The sequence below is a fragment of the Polypterus senegalus genome, chromosome 9 (genome assembly GCF_016835505.1).
Source record: "Polypterus senegalus isolate Bchr_013 chromosome 9, ASM1683550v1, whole genome shotgun sequence".
NCBI classification, from domain to species: domain Eukaryota; kingdom Metazoa; phylum Chordata; class Cladistia; order Polypteriformes; family Polypteridae; genus Polypterus; species Polypterus senegalus.
In genome coordinates, this window is record NC_053162.1 from 45,439,385 (window position 1) to 45,455,794 (window position 16,410).

Consider the following 16,410-nt stretch of genomic DNA (forward strand, 5'->3'; position numbering starts at 1 on the left):
GGCTGTATTGGTCCATTTTTGATCTTTATACAAACTTAACAGGCTTTCTACCAATATTCTGGCATATTTATATTCAACAATTGTACAAGATTGGGAGAGCACTTAATCCCTTATTTAAAATTACAACCACAACCCATTACCTTACATTGTCTGGAATAAACATCTCTAAGAATTAATAAATTGCTATCCTTTATACATGGCATTCAGTTCATACCTTATGAACACCTCCCACCCCAATCCCAACAAAGAGATCCTTGTCCCCACGCAAAACCTGGTTGAATCCACATTTCAGTTGTTAAGCAACACACTTTAGTCTTCTTAATAACACAATTATGTATTGTTGTAAAGGAAAAAAAAACATCTCTGTACAGAGGGGCATGAAATGAAAAACATAATGGTTTGGACATGTTGTCCAGATAATTTAACAGCAGCTGCCCCAAAACCCACCCAGTCAAAACAGGTTTTAGTACCAGACATCTGTCAATCTGCAACACTATTTGAAAAGTCCAGTTTTGAAAGCCTGCCCTCCCAATTATTTACATTTAAGTTCAAAATTATATTCACAGCATTTGTTTTTAAATTTAAAAATAAATCTTAAAGTCCTTACTCATTTTGGCCATAAATTATATATAAAAAAAAACAAACAAAAAACAAAACAAAACAAAAAAAAAAAGACATTTTCTAGCTTCCAGTCAAGATAGTTTCTGCTGAGGCAGGCTGAAAGAGCTGTCAATGTCAGTTTAAGTGTGGGATACAAAAGGCTGAGAGGAGGTTTGTTTTATGCTGCCAGAATATTCCACTGATTGTCTAACTGGCACCAGTGCCTTCCATTACTTGCTGTGCTTGTTTTTGTCCCATACAGCACTGAGCTACTGATTGGAACAACCTTAAGAAAAAAGAAAAAAAAAAGGTTATTGACTAAGAGACCATATCAGTCTTATTATTAAAAAAAAAAAAAAAAACCACTACATTATGTTTATGTTAAGTCTTCCAAAGCCAAAACTGCATTGTCTTTTCTCTACTGAAGATATTAAGGCCGCATATAAGACTTCATTCATAAGTGAAGGGGTCAACATAGTCATCCATTGAGGGTAAGGTGGAATTCTACATGTGCTAGTTCTCAAGCAACACTTCTTTAGCATAATTATGCATAATATACTGTTAAGCTTCATAACAATTCTGACAAAACTGTCTCTCTTGGAATCAGTTTTAACACATCTGTAGATTCAGACGGATATTATGGAGAATTATAAAAGAGTTTACTTTTCAATTTCTGGTGCACAGTGAACAAAATCATGGTTCCAGAACTTGAATGCTGGGTTTTTTATTAGCTCGATGAAAGTAATAAGCAGACCCCATGGATGCGGCCGGTTTACTATCAATCTTTCAAGTAGGACCCTAAAGGAGAAAATTGAGAAAGAAGTTAATAAGACAGCTAGTAACGGAAAGGAACTAAACAAACATGATAAAATGTAACCTTGCCCCTCATTTACAAATCTTAAACATTAAACAAATCATGCAATTATAAATAAAAATATTCAAATGTACTTGATCTAAATGTAAAAGATGTAAAGGCATTAATCAGGAAAGAAGGGTGCTAAGACTTATGAAAATGTGGCCATATAATGCTCCAGAAATGCAATATTGCATAGAATACATTTTTCAGCTTAAAAAGAAAACTACAAAGCTAAAAGCAAGACTAACAGTAAAATTACTAACCTGGTGATTTGCTCCTGTATAGCTTCCGTATTGGCCTCAGCAAAGAGATACAACATAGTACAACTGAAGTAGTGAGTGTGGCTGTTAGGGTAGCGCAGCTGATTGGCAATTGCATTGAGAAAAAGGTATCGTCCTATAGCAAAAGTAGGACCAAAGTGAAATACTGAATACATTTCATACTAAAAATAAATTGATCTAAACACCTCAAAATGAAATATACACATACAATTACCTTGCACACTGTAAAGGTTTAATTTAGCATTCTACTAGTTAAGACTTAATATTGGTTTACACATGTGGCCAAATATGAAGCAGCAGATCCAGAGCAGTGCATTGTAAAAGCTCAATCATACATACAAATCAACCTTTAGCTCACCTTCTGTATCCAGGTCCACAGCGAGGTTTTGGAAAATGTCCATGTGGGCAGAGTGTGTTATAGTGCTCATTGATGGTGTGCTTCCCTTGTTGTGGATGTGTGCAATAGCTTGAGTTCCAACATATAATACAAGTGCATTGATAAGTTGTATGTTGTAGCGATTACCTGGCTCATTAGAAACCTGGAAAAAATGTAATTGTTATTTTACAAACAAGTGGAACTCATTTTATGGATATTAAAATATGACCTCTTAATTATTCATCTAGGACAGTGTTTTTTTTTTATTTTTTTTTATAAATATGCAGAAATGATGCTAATCTAATGATCTAAAGGCAAAAAGAAAAAGACACACACACTAATGCTTACTTAAAACTGTAATTAGCCACATAAGGACAGGCAAAGAAACATCTCCTGACCTCCCAAAGCACATACTGCACCCATGAATTGCATATACAGAATATATATCACTGGTTCATAGTCATACCTGCAGGTTGCTACGTAGCTCTGATAAAAAGGTGACAGGAGAACGTGTTTTTAGGTAGGAATCCAAATCCTTCTTAAACTGAGGTGGCATTACTCCAGTAAAATTTGTTAGAATGCGAGGTGCAATATTTATTTCACTCAGCATATCCACCTAAAATTAAAATAATTTTATCAATACGTTAAAATATGATGACTTGATTGTATAATGGTATATATTAAGCCATATTCCCTTTGATTGCTTTGAGCGTTAATCCTAACAATGAAACATGGGACTCTGATTAAAAACTATAAACTGCAACATTAAGACAGTCAATACTTAAACTTTTAAGTATTACCATTTCTGTCAGGTGCAGCAAGTCCTAATCCTGTCTATAAGCTAGGTAAACTGAGGATGCTGCACAGCTTGCTGCCAAACAGTAATCAAGCATCAAAACATTTTTGGCAGAGTCCTACATTGTGTCAGATGAGTGTAGTGGGCGATTGAAGGACCGATTTATTTATGCAACATATTCATATTCTCTCTCTCTCTATTATATATATATATATATATACACACACACACATACATATACATATATATATATATATATATATATATATATATATATATATATATATATATATATATATATATATATATATATATATATATATATATACACACACACACACACACACATATATACATACACACACACACACACTATATACATACACACACACACACTATATATATATATATATATATATATATATATATATATATATATATATATACACATATACATATACATATACATACACACACATACATATACATATACACACACACACAGTGTATGTAGGTCAGGGGTCACTGAGCTTACCAAGCCTATTTGAGTTCAAATAATTAGTTCTAAATGTTTTGGAATAAATAAAATGACAACGGTGCCCAAATTTATGCACCTTTTGTTTGAACAATTATTGCACACTTTCTGTAAATCCAATAAACTTCATTCACTGTGTGTGTCTCCTATATGATATATTTAGCTGACATTTTTTATTGCAACAACCAACGATTTATTCAGGAAAATAATGCCTATTAACATGGTTGCCCAAACTTTTGCATCCCACTGTGTATGTATATACACACACACACATATATACACTCACACAACAAATCACTTAAGACAACTGGATGCATGTCTAACTAGGAATATCACAGTAAATACGTTAAACGCACAAAAATCCATCAAAGTGCTTAAACTACTCCCTATCACTAAAAATAAGCAGCAAACAAAGCAGTTGAACAATTATTGAATAACACTGCTAAATGTTACATGATTATCAATAAATATGTAAATCTTCTAAACCTGGAAGGAACTGTAATTAATCTATTTGAGTGTTCCTAAGGAAAGAAGAGAAAAAAAAAAACTGAAAAAAAAACACAGTACCTTGAGGTTGGGGGTGAAAGGGTCAGGTAGTCTCATGTTGCGTGGGAAGGCACTGAGAATAAGATTCCGTAGCTGAATACAGTTAGGTGGGATCACATCACAAAACCCATAATGGTAATCACACAGGAATTCTGGGAAGTCATGAAGAAGAACCAATAGCACACGCAGAGTACCCTGTGAATAAAAGGAGATCAATCAGCTCATATTGCTGATATTGAGGATGACATATTCTCAACTAAATACTTGAAAATAAAAGGAGACTGGGGTGGATTCTCATAGAAAGGAAGGCTGCCTTGACTACATCCAGGGAGTACAAGGTTAAGTGGTCCAAGTATATACAGTAAATGCCTGTGGGGTTGACTAAGTAGAATGTAGACTGTGTTGCAAACACAAAGGCCATGTACAAAACTGAAGAAGAGTCAACTTATTTCCTAAAATGGCTTATATCCCCCTCCAGTACAAAAGTTAATACTTCAACATATGATTCATCTGTTAGTGGTTAAAAGAACGCTGTGGCTGCTTAAAGATTTGCATTAATCACGAATGCTGCCTTCGTGAACTACCCTGGACACACTGGAGGTAGTTAAATTGTTGAGTAACTTAGAGAGTCAGACCTTTAAGTAAAAGAACAGTATTAGAGGAAAACGTCTTTCCTATTTATCTTGTACGGCAAGTTTTCTGAAAGTTTTAGTATTTTAGCAAAAAATGCTAAAAGTTTGCCTATTGTGTAAAATACAAATGGATAACTCGTATGTAAACTCATATGTATATTATGAAACATATGTTACATGCCAAATCCACCAATAAACATTTTTCACTTTGATAGCTGTTGTCCAGCATTGGCAAATATTAAGTCCTATTCAAGCAGAATCTTTGAAATGTATGTTTTCCAATAAAACAGGATTAATTCTTTTTGGCAACCACAATAGTAGTATGGGGTAACAAAATATTTTTGGGTGAAGTATTCCTTTAACATTGTTTATAATGTATAAATACTGTTAACCGCCACATTTTAAAGTACAACCACCACAGTCCTGTTAACAGCTGATAAGACAAAGCTAATAAGATGGTGTCTTTGGTGTCATTTAAAAGACAGCACATCACTAACATTTACGCATTTTTTACCAATTGAATATAAAACAGACAAACCCATTGTATGGTGCACTGCAAACGTTAACTCTGAAATCTAAATAATCAGTGTAGACCTCAAAACAGCCTTAGACATTTAGCAGAGCTAGTTGTCAATACTTTGACAGTGGGTTGGCACAGGGAAGTCTATTTTTGTATAGTGCTCTTAATAAAGTGCAGGCACAGTGAGCTGGAGCAAGTTCTGAGGTAAACTAATATTTTGAAGTTAAGAAAAATGATCTATCCATACTCAAGTGACAGTTTGGAGGACAGGGTAGAACCATGCACACATCCGCAACCAAAAAAGCCCTCCACCAGTCATGTTTTCAATAGGTTGTAACTAGTGGGAAGCAGAATATATGATCAAGAGAGCAGGCGGGGTGACTTAACACTAGAATTACAACAGCCAGCAAAAAAAACCTGTAAATCCAGCACACCTTAAATCCCTTCACACAACTCCGTCAGCATCTTTTGTCTTCTAAATGTGTTGATAAGCCCAAGCAGCCTGCTATAGCATCCTCCCCTCCGCCTCAGAACAGGCAAGAGGTTCTCTTAGTTCCTGCCTTGATCGTTTATCTGGGAATGAGCTACCCAAATTGTAAGAGGAAATAATTGGGATGTGTTTTGTGTCTATAAACACATTGTTAAAACAAAAGTTTTTCATGTTTTAGTAATAAACAAAATGTAGACATGAACTGTATGTGTGAAGGCTGATGGCCAAATATCAAATAAACATAATAAGTGATAACAGTAACTAACACACATGAATACATCATCTACGGTACACTGAAGGATCATAGGTTAGTTTTAAATCACGACATACATTGATATTTGACACATCTTGCTACTGCAGGGGTAGTGGGGGTGAAGTCTTGGGGGGAAAAACACTCTGTGTGGGCTTAGGGCATCTCACTAGAGAGAGCTGAGTGACAGGATAAGGGTAAGAGGGGAGCAAATGGTAAAAGAACAAGAGATTCAACCAGAGAAGTGGCTCCTTTAATAAGTCACGTTATCCGACTCCTACCACTACTTGTAGAAACAAAACAACTCGTTGCACTGGGGGTTGAATGTTTCCCAGCTACGTGGATTATTGCATATATCGTCTGTACTAATGTAGGAATTTCAAAAGGCTCGAGAGACATGTTTTTCCTCGGTTTCTGGTGGGGTCAGAGGGCTGTGCCACTTAATGCCACTATGCATATGCACCATAATGTCTGTAATGATTCGATAGAAAACTCAGTTTAAAAAAACATGACATAACAGAAACATGTGTGTTCTCTTTTCTAACTGTATGAGATTTTTTAGTGAAGTGTAAGTTTTTTAGTGCTAAGTATAAACTTCATGGTAAATTCTTCTTATATACAACCTATTTTTCAAAAAATGTTCTCATATCTTTATCAATGCAACAATTGCACTCTCAGCACTGCAAGAATAAAGTTGACTCACCTGTGTCTTCCCAGATCTAAATCCCTCTAGTCTACAGTGCCAATACAGAGCATAAAAGAGCAGAGGAACAAAGAGCCGAGTTTTTTTTTTTTTTGTACTTATTCACTGCCAGTATACTGCAAAACCTTATATTGTTTGTATTAGCTATTCTTTGTTTCGCATGCTATTGTGCTAAAGATTTTAAATACGCTCGGGAAAATGTCTATAATTTATTTAATCTATTCAAAATTCATATCCATGTAAGGTTACTTTAGAGAGGGCAAATTGTATTAAAATAATGATGCAGAGGTGATTAAACATGAATTGTTTCAGTATACATAACTATTAGAAGGGAATAACCTATATAATAAATTGGTTCTAAGACTAAATAAATCTAAGAGACAAATAATACTTCACTGCTTTGTATGACAGTTCAAAATAAAAAGTCACACCTACAACTTCATAATATTAAAAACATGGATTGGCACCATTTCAAAATTCACACACAATCTCAAAAGAAAAATGTCTACCTATGAAATATGGAAATCTTGAAAGCAGTTGAAAAGTCAGACTTAAGTCTATCCCATAAAATGGATTTAGATGCACATCAAATCTTTTGAATTTCCAACAGTTGTATTGTAAATGATTAGAAGTTAATTGGCGATTTAAATAAACCCATCTTTTGTTAACCGTTGCATCTTCAAAAGTGCACCTTTGCCTAACAGCATGTTAATGACTACAAACAAGAGTATTATTTCATGCATTTAGGTGGTTACATTTTTGACATCTTAATACCAAGAGGAAAATGAATTGTTCTCATTCTTTTGACGAATAGATAACCTTAATTTTTTTCCGCCAAAGTTGAAATAACAGACCTATTTAAACTGGCAATCTTAGATGAGTCTTACTAACTTGATACACCTTATTAACTTAAAAGCGTATTAAGAAATACCAAGCTACTGGTGCAATTAAATCATCTCATGCTGAAATTATACTCATGTGTTCTATCAAGAGTTCATTTAAATGTGACTTCAGAAATTACAAACACATATCTAAAATTGTACACAATTATTTGACCTTAACTATATAATCTTACCTTATATAGAATTTGCATAGGTTTGTTCAGCTCAACATTCCGCAGAAACGGAGCCAAGTATTTGAAAAGATCTATTAGCAGCTGAGCATACATTGGCCAACCCTTGGAAAGAAAAGTTATGAAACAGTAAAAAGCATGAAAGGTTATGTATATTCTAAAACAGGAAAACTGCTAAACTTGAAGGTAAAACTTGAACATTCTTTAAAATTCTGCCCTTCTTACCTTCTGCTGCGGTGTATGAGCCAGCATCCTAGCAATGAATATTCGATGAGAAATCAGTTCAAGCCAAGCATAAACAAAACCAGGAGCTTTCGTTGGCCTCAGAATATGGAATGTATTGCTAGTCAAAAAAAATTACAGCAATATAAGAATTTGTATTACAAGTGTAGAAAAATGTGCAAAATAAAAATAGAGAACCATTAAATCAGTGCATATAGGTTTACATCATGCTACATGTCTTTGATGTTTACCACATTAGCCAACAACTGAAGAAAAAAAAAAAAGTAACATTTTTGATGTAAAACTTGAACTCACCAGAAAGCAGTTAACGTTTGAAAGTTAATGGTTTCCAGAACATGCTCTGGTGCATTCAATTCCAAAAGCAGCATAATAAAAATTCTATGATAAGGAAGTTGCTGAAATTCAGTTTGACGTACATCATGATCTTGAATTAACACTCCAACAACTATACCAAGAACCTGTGTGGAAAAACAGAATGCTAAATTTTTCTCTAGTATGCATCTGCTTGGGCATAGCTGCAGCAAATTTATTAAGCCATTAGGAAACCGGAAAAACATCATTCTAAAAACTGAACCATATGAAGTCACCAGCATCACAAGGTGATGAATTTAACAACAAAATGCAGGCTTTAAGACAGGTAGTTTAAGGGTAAACTGTACAAATATCAGAAAATTTCTTTCACACCAACAACCTTAAGAATGGAATAAAATATTATGGACGATACTTTTACTTTTAAGACCTTCTAAACTAGAGTGGATGATATACTGCAAAATTGGGATTGCAGATCTAGGGTGGGCTAAAAGACCCTTTTAAGTATTTTGTTCTTATGTCAAGACAGCTACACACACACACACAACAAAATGTTTTAGAGTGGCACATAAGCTTTAGGAATATTATATGCTACCATGAATTATGTTGTAAAATGCTTACAGGTGTTTTTTTATTGGTCATGCCGAAATGTTCGCTGTTTTTCTTGATATACAACCACTAACACTAAACAGATTTTTCCGTAAAAGTACCATTGTTCTGTATTAGGCTATTAGGAAAGAGGGTTCTTATAAAAAACCTGCACAGTAAATGGTTCTTTAATCTTCATTGCAGTTGCAATTAATAAAAAGAAAGCTATAAGTGATTACATTTACTATCCCAGGAGCTGCCAGGAACAACCTTAGCTGCATGAGGCCTGCAGAACTTGATATAAATGTACTTAATCATTGACTTCAAGGAAACCGCTTAGGACAAGTATTTTAATTTTAGACAAATTTGTAAATCTGTGTGGTTGTACATGAAACAGCTGTTGTGTATAAAGTTTTTCAGCTGCTCATTATTATAAATCACACAACATGGTTTTCTGTTTAAAATTACAATGCAGCTCACGTTCACAAACAAGGAAGTAAAGAGTTCACCCTTGATCAAAAACATCAACAAAAAACTCACTGCAGAAAATGTTCATACTTGTAGTAAAATTAATCTAAATTAAATATGACTTCAGCAATGTAGAACACAACTGCCTGTGATATCTACAAAACACATTTAAGGTGGGGAAGAGCACTACATACTTTGTCACCATTTTCAACGTCTTTGCACTTTCAGGTACATGTGTGAGCTGCCAGTTATATTCAGTGACACAACAACCCAATAACCTGACACACAAGGGGCTCAATTGGCAGTAGCCTGGTTCACTGAGCAGAACAAAGTACAGCTATAGTTCAGGTGAGGTGGGGGAGCATGCACTGGTACAGTGTGTTGCTGCACCCTCCACCCGATGAATCAGCTCGGGATTCCGGTTGGCAACTCCCCAGGCAGTCACTGTCCAGTCCCATTCTCCAGAAATGGCCATCTGCTGCAGCCAGGTGTTACATGGCTGTCCCCTTGGCCTGGTCCAGTGGCTCAGGTCCTCTACAATAAAGATCCTGTGAGGCGGATCACCCTCAGGGAATTGCACAACATGTCCATAGTGCTGTAACCAACACTCCCTCACAATGCAGGTAATGTGGCTTAGTACCCAAAGATTCTCTAAAGAGACACAGTACCAAATGAGTCCAGTGTTTGTCTCAGGTCACTGGATAGCGTCCATGGACCTTTGTCCTTTTGCAAAGATATTGGGAGCACCACACACCCTTGACCCTCCAATGACCTCTTGACCATGCTCTCCCAATCTGTCCATAGGAAGAGTCACCAGAGACATGAATGTCACTGCCAAGGTAAGAAAACATCTTGACGAGGTTGACACTCTCTCTGCAAACAGACACACTGCTAATAGCTGTGCCTAAGAGGCCATTAAAGGCCTGGATCTTGGTTTTTGTCCAGGACTATAGTCCCCAGCGTTTAAAGTGTCCATATCACAGACATATCACGCTAGGAATTACAGATGCAGGGAGATTGAGGAAAGGAAAACTGTAACCCAAGGGCCATCTTTATGAGAAAACCTAACGCTTAAATTACTTAAATTCAAGGAATTAAACCCAGATTTCCAGAATTCATTTTTCTGCAGAGGTTTCAACCTTAAATGATATCAAACCATAACTGGTCTACTTGCATACCTTGTTAAGAAGATTTATTTTTGTCACAGTGTTGGTAGCTTCTCCAGAATGCTTGACTAGTAGTGCAATAAGCCTGACAAAGGCATCTAAGTTGTGGTAACATTTGGCACGGATAATTGCAACACTTGCAGCAGGGTTGTGCTGCTGCTCTGCTTGTGCACGATAACTGATTTCTACACACATTTCTGTACACAGGCGAAAAAATCGGGTTATCAGATCATCTGTTTTGAGAATTCCTTGCTGGTGCATCTACAAAAAAAAAAAAAATTTTCTGCACAAGTGAAACAAAACAATCAGAGTAGGTATTTTTTTTCAAATTCTTCAATGTCATTAATATCCAGCATAAAGGCTGGTCTTCTGTTAGTTTATACTGCTAGGTACATTAAAATTAAAGCAGGTGCTTCCCAACACCTATAAATTCCTATAATATTCATATTGAGTATATAGAATATGTTACCAAATAAACATACCTGTCCTACAAAAGCAGAGAAAGCCTTAGTGCTATCCCTGCCAGCTGCCGCAGAATGGTACAGATTCACCCACTCTCTCAGGAGATATTCTGCCTTCTCCCTTAATCCTGGCGGGTCATCATATTCAGATGCTTGAGAGATCCCGGAGTGCATCATGAAATTGGGTCCTCCATGGGCACGATCAATCATTGCTTCATAGTTTGACCTTACTACCTCCATTAGTTGTGGAAGTCTAAAATTAAGAAGAAAACATTAAAAATGTTAAGATGTCATGAATGCTAAACTCAGAGAATTTCCAAGATTTAATTTCTTTCCACTTACCCTTCAGGAGCATTTGCACGCGAGTGTGCACTTGTTCTCATGAGAGTCTCAATTGTGTGGAAAAGGTCTGCTTCTGTGATATGACTAACACTTCTGTCATCAACAAGCAGCAGCTTCACCAGTTGCATGGCAAATGCCACTGCCATGTAATGTAAGCCATTCTCCATAGACTAATAATACAACAACAATATGGACAGAAACTAAATATGAAATGTGTAGAACTTTTTCTAATATTCAAAGCAACACAAAAATGAACACAAAGTATATAATTAATGACAAAAAAGTGAAAAAGTATTATATTAGTAGTTTCATAGGAAAAAAAAAAAACAAAACCCAGAAATGGAAGTAAACAGGATTAATCTCACCTGAGCCAAATGCAAATCGTACTGCTGCATGTTAACAAGATGATTTCTGATTAGCAGTTCTACTGCTTCAACATTGTACTTGTATTCATCACGACATTCAATCAGGCACCTAAACATTAAAACAAGATGCATCAAAATATTTTTCATGCATCATTAATTAGTAACTACTGGGCATTTTTAAACTGTACAGAGAACACAAATACACTCTTCTGATTAGGCATAAGGGCTGTATCAACAGGACCATGCTAGACAAATTTTCATAACCATTTACATTTGCAAACAAACAAAAAAAAAAAGATGCGTAGAACATAAGTCATTGTTAAATTATCTACCAAATACGAATAACATTTTTTAAACTAATAAAAAAATCACCAAAGCACATGAGTCACTGGCAGACTGGTGACAAGATTTAAAATCCCTGAAGACTACACTATTAAGAACCTTTGTGAACTTGAAGAGACTTTCAATTAGTATGTTAAATGTTCCGCTAAGAAATCAAAAATGTCTGATATATATGGCAATAAGCAGGTCATGTCTAAGCTGAGGTAATCTTCATATTTGCTCGTATTTTGAAGCTTAAAGTAAATGACAAAGTAAATGATCAATGGAAATTTTTGAAAATTCACTTACCTCTCAATGCAAAAGATAACAAATATTGTAAACCATACAATGAGTCAGGCAACATAAAAATCTTGTATTGCAATTATGCAATGCAGACACTAAGAGTACTGCCTCCAGATTAGGTAAATTGGGTTTAAAAACTAAACTTGAATGCAGCACAATTCACCGAGGATGTTCTTCTCAAAGTAAAGCTTAATATGGTCATTGTGGGATCTAATACATGATCTGAACCAATGTTGCCCCCAATCATTTACCCAAAACAAAAATTCTGTTTGCTTTAATAATCTTCTAAAAGTTACTAGATTAAAATAGTCATGAGCATACAATCCCCCTTACAGTGGCACTGAAAGGATTTAATTTGGTTCATTAACTAATCAGTAAAAAGCAAAAACTTGCAAGTGTTAGGAAAACACTTGTGCAATGAATGGGATTGAAGGCAGAAACTAGGCAAACCATTTTTTTGGAGCTTAGGCACAAACATATGCAACTGTCCCTTGGAGAGAAATGCAACAGCTACTACGTAGTCTGAGGCAGATTTGTCAACAAGATTTTATTTCGCACTACAGCGTAACCTTAAAATGGCATGAAATGCCATAAAGGCTTAATAATAGTGCAAGTTAAATACTAAAAAGTTAAACTAGACCATGAAAAATTAACATAAATGCATATTTTAATAAGATATGCAGCATTATTTTAGTAGGGTTAAAAAAAAAAAAAAACACAAGACTGACCTAGTAATCTGTTTGTTACACCAGTGAGACCCATAGGCACGACCATCCTGCAGTGCTTTAAGTACAAGTAGATGACATTCCCGATATCGGAGAAGCAGATCTGCATCAGCGCCACTGGTAGCATCCAACAATCCTTCTACTGCCTAAATGATGAACATCAGATTAATGGAAATCCTAAAATCCAAACTGATGACCAGACCACAAACTGGGAATACTTAAAACTACCTTCTGCAGCAGCCCAAGTGCAGCAATTGCATCCCTAGAATTTCTGGCCAGCACTACAGCTTCCAACAGACTTCTAAGTGCTTGTGTTTGAGGATTCATAGCCAATGCAGGAGGAACGGCATGCAGATGTTGCTCCAGCTCAGTAATACACTTATCATATATCTGTGCAACATCGTCTGTAGCCCAGGCTTGTTGCTGTAAAACAGGGATTTCTAAATATTTCAGTCTTTAGAGCATGAATCCTCATAAAATAGGCAAGATATTTCCTGTTGTATTTATTAAATACAAAGCATCTGCATTAATTAAAACAAGGTCTACTGTGATAGTAGTATAAAAAAAAAAAAACATACCTTCATTGGCTGAGCAAGAAAACCAGTTGGTTGGGATAAATCATTACTAGGAAGGAATCCAGGAACATTTCGGGCAAACTCTTCATAAACAGCCAGCTGTTTAGGATCAACACCTCCAACCTTATTTTTGATTGGGGGCGTTATGGGGGGATGGGGAGGAGAAGTTAGGAGAATCTCTTAGACAAGAACATTTAACAAGTTTCCTGAAGCATACACAAGTCTATATATGGTCTATTTGTTGCATATAAATACAGCATGTGTTTAAAAAGACATATCATTATACAAAAGTTGATAAGACATAATTTAAACATTAAATGGAAATAACTAAATCCTAAACCTTTCAGCAAATCAGTACGGTATTTCAAATTATGGAAACTTCAATCACACCAAGCACTAAATGAATACTGATAAGACTAAATAACCTTTGTGATCAAGAATGCTTCTTTAAAAGTACAAATTCAAATCTTGCTTTACCTTAAGTCTGATTTGCTCAGGCATGCGTTCTGCTTGATACGTTAGTACAACTGGGTCACAGTAACGGCGGCCTTCTTGTCTAGCATGCTTGCGCAACTCAAACTCCTGGTTTAAAAGAAAAACAAAAAATCAAATTCAGATGATACTTTAAGTGTGGAATCACCTAGTAAACTGAATTGTTTCTTACAGTTGCAAGTCTTTTGTCCATTTCTGGTCCAGCTTTTTCCACTGCAGTTTTCTGAATAAAGCAACAGGCAAGCTCACAGTTGTCTTGTGCTATTTGTGCTGCTGCTTGCTCCATCATTTCTCGCTGTTGGGGAGTTGGAGCCTTAAAAACGGTAACAAAACATCAATTATCTGATCAATACAAATTAAATGAATGAATTGAAATAATTACAGGTTTAAATTAGACATGCAAATAAAATCTCCATGCAATGCAATCATAAAACTTCTTTCGTACAAATGCTAACCAACGTGTAACACATCACAACTCTCTGGCACCGTTAGTTAGTATTGCTACCTTACCAGTGAATTAAAACATAAACACAAAAAAAACACTAATTTACTACCTCAAGTTTTCAGGTCATGTACAGGCTCCAAAATAATTATGAATATTGGGCTGCTCCAAAAGGATAGCATTTAACACTTTCATATGATAAACAAAAGATAAAGGTAATAAAACATTCAAACTGAACCAAGGTTGAAGAAAATTATTTACCCTGAGAGCAGAAGCAAAGCTGTTTTTTAGGTTCGTAGCAATGCTCATAAGAAGAGGTTCTCGGCAAGTAATCATTGCCATCCCAGCTGTCAAATTGCGCATCATATGATGGGCAGCAACACGCATACGAGATTCTTCTGAGTCAAGGGCAAAGTCCTTACGAACAATCTGCTCACAAGTCGTCATGGCAATTTTTATGGAACGGTCAACTACAGGATGGACAAGCTCTTGAACTGCTCTCTCTATGGCCTGTCGAACACACTGCTTGAGTTGTGGGTGAGTCTGGAATAAAGGAATCTACACAAACCAGAAAGAAACAGTTTAGCATTATTGGGAAAAAATGATAGATTATACAAAAACAACAAAAAAAAGTAAATTTTACTGGTAAATTAAGCTAAGCAATATTTGGATATACCACACCGACAAATCAAGATTGAAAAACACTATTAGAACACAAATACAAATTGTGCAACTAAACCAGTAATTTTATTTTACATTGATTTCAAATGTGTTCACAAAAATGACAAGTGTGAAAGAACTTTGGATCCTGTTAGACAATGTCAGTAAGGCTCTGCACTGTGGCTACAGGGTTTTATGCAAACGATTCTTAATATAATCAAGTTTCTATGCCCGGTTATACAGACAGTATGTCTCAATTATTACAGCTTCAAAGGTTACTGTTAGGCATGAGACAATACGCTTGAACGATACAATTCAAACTGTGATTTACGTGTCACAATACAATATTCCCATGATATTAAACCTTCATAAAAGAAATGTACAGTATGTTTAGTGTTAGATATTTATAACTCAAAACACTGCAAAATAAATTAAAATTATGGTCATAAACATTCTAATGTATATTATTGTAAGTTTTTCTTTTGAATTAAAATAATCTTAAATATTGTTAATAAACACCAAGCAAAAAGACTGAGGCAGACAGCAAATCAAGGTTAAACACACTGCTTGGGCTTACTTAAAAAAACATTGTACACTAAGAAGTTTGAAGATATCACCATGGAAACACCTCATTAAAAAAGTCAACATGAACTGGCAACTAGGCATGGTTATTCTTCACCTGTTCTTTATGGCGCGCTACTCATTCAGCATCCTCAATTGTCTTTCACTCTCATGCAGTTTCCAATGAAAATTTACACTCACCTAAAGGATTGTTAGGAACACCTGTTCAATTTTTCATTAATGCAATTATCTAATCAACCAATCACATGGCAGTTGCTTCAATGCATTTAGGGGTGTGGTCCTGGTCAAGACAATCTCCTGAATTCCAAACTGAATGTCAGAATGGGAAAGAAAGGCGATTTAAGCAATTGTGAGTGTGGCATGGTTGTTGGTGCCAGACGGGCTGGTCTGAGTATTTCACAATCTGCTCAGTTACTGGGATTTTCACGCACAACCATTTCTAGGGTTTACAAAGAATGGTGTGAAAAGGGAAAAACATCCAGCATGCGACAGTCCTGTGGGCGAAAATGCCTTGTTGATGCTAGAGGTCAGAGGAGAATGGGCCGACTGATTCAAGCTGATAGAAGAGTAACTTTGACTGAAGTAACCACTCCTTACAACCGAGGTATGCAGCAAAGCATTTGTGAAGCCACAACACGCACAACCTTGAGGTGGATGGGCTACAACAGCAGAAGACCCCACTGGGTACCACTCATCTCCACTACAAATAAG

General features: G+C 35.7%; 1 protein-coding gene across 3 annotated transcripts in view; it reads right to left on the reverse strand.

Moving 5' to 3' along the window:
* Nucleotides 1-662: 662 nt before the first annotated feature.
* Nucleotides 663-16,410, reverse strand: part of cnot1 (CCR4-NOT transcription complex, subunit 1) — a 149,323-nt gene continuing 133,575 nt past the window's right edge. For all 3 annotated transcript variants that reach the window (XM_039763056.1, XM_039763057.1, XM_039763055.1), the window contains exons 31-49: nucleotides 14,719-15,015; nucleotides 14,188-14,328; nucleotides 14,001-14,105; nucleotides 13,527-13,646; nucleotides 13,177-13,371; nucleotides 12,952-13,094; nucleotides 11,600-11,708; nucleotides 11,235-11,404; nucleotides 10,914-11,145; nucleotides 10,444-10,692; nucleotides 8,195-8,358; nucleotides 7,883-8,000; nucleotides 7,661-7,762; nucleotides 4,012-4,185; nucleotides 2,580-2,729; nucleotides 2,096-2,276; nucleotides 1,720-1,852; nucleotides 1,264-1,398; nucleotides 663-886 (exon numbers count right to left, since the gene is read on the reverse strand). In XM_039763056.1, coding sequence (XP_039618990.1) covers nucleotides 808-886; nucleotides 1,264-1,398; nucleotides 1,720-1,852; nucleotides 2,096-2,276; nucleotides 2,580-2,729; nucleotides 4,012-4,185; nucleotides 7,661-7,762; nucleotides 7,883-8,000; nucleotides 8,195-8,358; nucleotides 10,444-10,692; nucleotides 10,914-11,145; nucleotides 11,235-11,404; nucleotides 11,600-11,708; nucleotides 12,952-13,094; nucleotides 13,177-13,371; nucleotides 13,527-13,646; nucleotides 14,001-14,105; nucleotides 14,188-14,328; nucleotides 14,719-15,015 — 2,997 coding nt within the window. In that variant the 3' untranslated portion in view covers nucleotides 663-807. The remainder of the gene's footprint in view (nucleotides 887-1,263; nucleotides 1,399-1,719; nucleotides 1,853-2,095; nucleotides 2,277-2,579; nucleotides 2,730-4,011; nucleotides 4,186-7,660; nucleotides 7,763-7,882; nucleotides 8,001-8,194; nucleotides 8,359-10,443; nucleotides 10,693-10,913; nucleotides 11,146-11,234; nucleotides 11,405-11,599; nucleotides 11,709-12,951; nucleotides 13,095-13,176; nucleotides 13,372-13,526; nucleotides 13,647-14,000; nucleotides 14,106-14,187; nucleotides 14,329-14,718; nucleotides 15,016-16,410) is intronic.